The 6087-nt window shown below is 49.8% G+C and overlaps 1 protein-coding gene across 1 annotated transcript in view; it reads left to right on the plus strand.

The window, feature by feature from the left end:
* TCTN3 (tectonic family member 3) overlaps nucleotides 1-3698 on the plus strand; it is a 69800-nt gene extending 66102 nt beyond the window's left edge. The window contains exon 14 of the mRNA XM_077823397.1: nucleotides 3118-3698. Coding sequence (XP_077679523.1) covers nucleotides 3118-3135 — 18 coding nt within the window. The 3' untranslated portion in view covers nucleotides 3136-3698. The remainder of the gene's footprint in view (nucleotides 1-3117) is intronic.
* The last annotated feature ends 2389 nt before the right edge of the window (nucleotides 3699-6087 follow it).

Here is a 6087-nt window from a genome sequence, read left to right on the forward strand (position 1 = left end):
CACAGTCTTCAGCTTCCAGAACAAGTTCTGAAAGGAGACATAATGCTAAGAGACTTCAACAAGTTTCCATATCTCAAAAGTAGGGTAAACGCAATTCCTGAAATGGAAGTAGATCACAAACTCGAGGAATACAGAGGTAAATTACAAGGATTGCTTGATGAATTTCAGGCCAGGTTTGAAGACTTGCAGAAGTTGAGATCCTGCTTTGCCTTTCTTGTAAACCCTGATGTGATCAACAATAGCTGTCCAATTCCCAAAACTGTGGTTACAGAAATATTTACTGTAAAATGGAACTACTGGAATGCCAGGAGGACAGGGTTCTAAAGATGATGCATAAATCACAATCTATAATCGTGAAATGCTCCGGGAGATCATAGAATCATAGAATCATAGAATATCAGGGTTGGAAGGGACCCCTGAAGGTCATCTAGTCCAACCCCCTGCTCGAAGCAGGACCAATTCCCAGTTAAATCATCCCAGCCAGGGCTTTGTCAAGCCTGACCTTAAAAACCTCTAAGGAAGGAGATTCTACCATCTCCCTAGGTAACGCATTCCAGTGTTTCACCACCCTCTTAGTGAAAAAGTTTTTCCTAATATCCAATCTAAGCCTCCCCCACTGCAACTTGAGACCATTACTCCTCGTTCTGTCATCTGCTACCATTGAGAACAGTCTAGAGCCATCCTCTTTGGAACCCCCTTTCAGGTAGTTGAAAGCAGCTATCAAATCCCCCCTCATTCTTCTCTTCTGCAGGCTAAACAATCCCAGCTCCCTCAGCCTCTCCTCATAAGTCATGTGTTCTAGACCCCTAATCATTTTTGTTGCCCTTCGCTGGACTCTCTCCAATTTATCCACATCCTTCTTGTAGTGTGGGGCCCAAAACTGGACACAGTACTCCAGATGAGGCCTCACCAATGTCGAATAGAGGGGAACGATCACGTCCCTCGATCTGCTCGCTATGCCCCTACTTATACATCCCAAAATGCCATTGGCCTTCTTGGCAACAAGGGCACACTGTTGACTCATATCCAGCTTCTTGTCCACTGCCACCCCTAGGTCCTTTTCCGCAGAACTGCTGCCTAGCCATTCAGTCCCTAGTCTGTAGCGGTGCATTGGATTCTTCCGTCCTAAGTGCAGGACCCTGCACTTATCCTTGTTGAACCTCATCAGATTTCTTTTGGCCCAATCCTCCAATTTGTCTAGGTCCCTCTGTATCCTATCCCTACCTGCCACCGTATCTACCACTCCTCCTAGTTTAGTATCATCCGCAAATTTGCTGAGAGTGCAATCCACACCATCCTCCAGATCATTTATGAAGATATTGAACAAAACCGGCCCCAGGACCGACCCTTGGGGCACTCCACTTGATACCGGCTGCCATCTAGACATGAAGCCATTGTTCACTACCCGTTGAGCCCGATAATCTAGCCAACTTTCTACCCACCTTATAGTGCATTCATCCAGCCCATACTTCTTTAACTTGCTGACAAGAATACTGTGGGAGACCGTGTCAAAAGCTTTGCTAAAGTCAAGAAACAATACATCCACTGCTTTCCCTTCATCCACAGAACCAGTAATCTCATCATAGCCCTGGTCTACACTAGGACATTAGGTCGAATTTAGCAGCGTTAAATCGATGTAAACCTGCACCCGTCCACACAATGAAGCCCTTTATTTCGACTTAAAGGGCTCTTAAAATGGATTTCCGTACTCCACCCCTGACAAGTGGATTAGCGCTTAAATCGACCTTGCCGGCTCGAATTTGGGGTACTGTGGACACAATTTGATGGTATTGGCCTCCGGGAGCTATCCCAGAGTGCTCCATTATGACCGCTGTGGACAGCACTGTCAACTCAGATGCACTGGCCAGGTAGAAAGGAAAAGAACCGCGAACTTTTGAATCTCATTTCCTGTTTGGCCAGCGTGGCAAGCTGCAGGTGACCATGCAGAGCTCATCAGCACAGGTGACCATGATGGAGTCCCAGAATCACAAAAGAGCTCCAGCATGGACCGAACGGGAGGTACGGGATCTGATCGCTGTTTGGGGAGAGGAATCCGTGCTATCAGAACTCCGTTCCAGTTTTCGAAATGCCAAAACCTTTGTCAGAATCTCCCAGGGCATGAAGGACAGAGGCCATAACAGGGACCCGAAGCAGTGCCGCGTGAAACTGAAGGAGCTGAGGCAAGCCTACCAGAAAACCAGAGAGGTGAACGGCCGCTCCGGGTCAGAGCCCCAAACATGCCGCTTCTATGATGAGCTGCATGCCATTTTAGGGGGTTCAGCCACCACTACCCCAGCCGTGTTGTTTGACTCCTTCAATGGAGATGGAGGCAACACAGAAGCAGGTTTTGGGGACGAAGAAGATGATGATGATGATGATGAGGTTGTAGATAGCTCACAGCAAGCAAGCGGAGAAACCGGTTTTCCCGACAGCCAGAAACTGTTTCTCACCCTGGACCTGGAGCCAGTACCCCCCGAACCCACCCAAGGCTGCCTCCTGGACCCAGCAGGCGGAGAAGGGACCTCCTGGTGAGTGTACCTTTTAAAATATTATACATGGTTTAAAAGCAAGCATGTGAAAGGATTACTTTGCCCTGGCATTCGCGGTTCTCCTAGATGTACTCCTAAAGCCTTTGCAAAAGGTTTCTGGGGAGGGCAGCCTTATTGTGTCCTTCATGGTAGGACACTTTACCACTCCAGGCCAGTAACACGTACTCGGGAATCACTGTAGAACAAAGCATTGCAGTGTATGTTTGCTGGCATTCAAACAACATCCGTTCTTTATCTCTCTGTGTTATCCCCAGGAGAGTGAGATATAATTCATGGTCACCTGGTTGAAATAGAGTGCTTTTCTTCAGGGGACACTCAGAGGAGCCCATTCCTGCTGGGCTGTTTGCCTGTGGCTAAACAGAAATGTTCCCCGCTGTTAGCCACAGGGAGGGGGGAAGGTTGAGGGGGTAGCCACGCTGTGAGGGGGAGGCAAAATACGACCTTGTAACGAAAGCACATGTGCTATGTATGTAATGTTAACAGCAAGGATTACCCTGAAAGAGTGTAGCCACTGTTTTATAAAATGTGTCTTTTTAAATACTGCTGTCCCTTTTTTTTTCTCCACCAGCTGCATGTGTTTCAATGATCACAGGATCTTCTCCTTCCCAGAGGCTAGTGAAGCTTAGAAAGAAAAAAAAACGCACTCGTGATGAAATGTTCTCCAAGCTCATGCTGTCCTCCCACCCTGACAGAGCACAGACGAATGCGTGGAGGCAAATAATGTCAGAGTGCAGGAAAGCACAAAATGACTGGGAGGAGAGGTGGCGGGCTGAAGAGAGTAAGTGGCGGGCTGAAGAGAGTAAGTGGAGGGCTGAAGCTCAAATGTGGCGGCAGCGTGATGAGAGGAGGCAGGATTCAATGCTGAGGCTGCTGGAGGACCAAACCAGTATGCTCCAGTGTATGGTTGAGCTGCAGCAAAGGCAGCTGGAGCACAGACTGCCACTGCAGCCCCTCTGTAACCAACCGCCCTCCTCCCCAAGTTCCATAGCCTCCACACCCAGACGCCCAAGAACGCGGTGGGGGGGCCTCCGGCCAACCAGCCACTCTACCACAGAGGATTGCCCCAAAAAAAGAAGGCTTCATTCATTCAATAAATTTTAAAGTTGTAAACTTTTAAAGTGCTGTGCTTAAAGTGCTGTGTGGCATTTTCCTTCCCTCCTCCACCACCCCTCCTGGGCTACCTTGGTAGTCATCCCCCTATTTGTGTGATGAATGAATAAAGAATGCATGAATGTGAAGCAACAATGACTTCATTGCCTCTGCAAGCGGTGATTGAAGGGAGGAGAGGCGGGTGGTTAGCTTACAGGGAAGTAGAGTGAACCAAGGGGCGGGGGGTTTCATCAAGGAGAAAGAAACAGAACTTTCACACCGTAGCCTGGCCAGTCATGAAACTGGTTTTCAAAGCTTCTCTGATGCGTACCACGCCCTCCTGTGCTCTTCTAACCGCCCTGGTGTCTGGCTGCGCGTAACCAGCAGCCAGACGATTTGCCTCAACCTCCCACCCCGCCATAAACGTCTCCCCCTTACTCTCACAGATATTGTGGAGCACACAGCAAGCAGCAATAACAATGGGAATATTGGTTTCGCTGAGGTCTAAGCGAGTCAGTAAACTGCGCCAGTGTGCCTTTAAACGTCCAAATGCACATTCTACCACCATTCTGCACTTGCTCAGCCTGTAGTTGAACAGCTCCTGACTACTGTCCAGGCTGCCTGTGTACGGCTTCATGAGCCATGGCATTAAGGGGTAGGCTGGGTCCCCAAGGATACATATAGGCATTTCAACATCCCCAACAGTTATTTTCTGGTCTGGGAATAAAGTCCCTTCCTGCAGCTTTTGAAACAGACCAGAGTTCCTGAAGATGCGAGCATCATGCACCTTTCCCGGCCATCCCACGTTGATGTTGGTCAAACGTCCCTTGTGATCCACCAGAACTTGCAGCACTATCGAAAAGTACCCCTTGCGGTTTATGTACTCGGCGGCTTGGTGCTCCGGTGCCAAGATAGGGATATGGGTTCCGTCTATGGCCCCACCACAGTTAGGGAATCCCATTGCAGCAAAGCCATCCACTATGACCTGCACATTTCCCAGGGTCACTACCCTTGATATCAGCAGATCTTTGATTGCGTGGGCTACTTGCATCACAGCAGCCCCCACAGTAGATTTGCCCACTCCAAATTGATTCCCAACTGACCGGTAGCTGTCTGGCGTTGCAAGCTTCCACAGGGCTATCGCCACTCACTTCTCAACTGTGAGGGCTGCTCTCATCTTGGTATTCATGTGCCTCAGGGCAGGGGAAAGCAAGTCACAAAGTTCCATGAAAGTGCCCTTACGCATGTGAAAGTTTCGCAGCCACTGGGAATCGTCCCAGACCTGCAACACTATGCGGTCCCACCAGTCTGTGCTTGTTTCCCGAGCCCAGAATCGGCGTTCCACAGCATGAACCTGCCCCATTAGCACCATGATGCATGCATTGGCAGGGCCCATGCTTTCAGAGAAATCTGTGTCAATGTCCTGATCACTCACGTGACCGCGCTGACGTCGCCTCCTCGCCCGGTATCGCTTTGCCAGGTTCCGGTGCTGCATATACTGCTGGATAATGCGTGTGGTGTTTAATGTGCTCCTAATTGCCAAAGTGAACTGAGCGGCCTCCATGCTTGCCTTGGTATGGCGTCCGCACAGAAAAAAGGCGCGGAACGATTATCTGCCGTTGCTCTGACGGAGGGAGGGGCGACTGATGACACGGCTTACAGGGTTGGCTTCAGGGAGCTAAAATCAATAAAGGGGGTGTCTTTACATCAAGGAGTATTTCAGGCAGGACTTCACGGAGGGTTCCAATAAGAAATGGTGCACCTAAGTTATTGTTCTTATTGGAACAAAGAGGTTAGCCTGGCCTCTGATTGATACATGGCTAGATTTACCTCGCTGCACCGTCTCTGTGAGTGACTGCAGTGTGACCTAGAGGAATGAGTCCCCTAGACAGGGGAGGGGGGAAGCAAATGAGTACAAAACAAATCTGGTCTATTTCTTGTTTTGATCCACTCCATCTATCTTTTACATCTTTGGCTGGCAGCAGACGGTGCAGAAGGACTGCAGGCCATCCACATCTCATGGCTGCTCGGCAGAAGATGGTACAGTACGACTGCTAGCAATCCTTATCTCTTGCCTGCCTGGCAGAAGATGGTACAGTACGACTGCTAGCAATCCGTATCGCCTGCCTGCTCACCATAAGACGGTTCAATAGGACTGACTGCAGGACTAAAGAGAATGACCTGGTCAAGTCACTCCAAATTTAGTCCCTGCGCCCATGTCTGCCCAGGCGCTCCCAGCCGACGTGGCCAGGAGCACCTTGGACACGACGAGGACGACTACCAGTCATACTGCACCGTCTGCTGCCAGAAGGCAATGGGTTGCTGCTACTGTGTAGCAAAGCTGTACCACGTCTGCCAGCACCCAGGAGACATAGGGTGACGGTTACCTGAGTGGGCTCCATGCTTGCCGTGGTATGGCATCTGCACAGGTAACTCAGGAAAAAAGGCG

The sequence above is a fragment of the Eretmochelys imbricata genome, chromosome 7 (genome assembly GCF_965152235.1).
Source record: "Eretmochelys imbricata isolate rEreImb1 chromosome 7, rEreImb1.hap1, whole genome shotgun sequence".
NCBI classification, from domain to species: domain Eukaryota; kingdom Metazoa; phylum Chordata; order Testudines; family Cheloniidae; genus Eretmochelys; species Eretmochelys imbricata.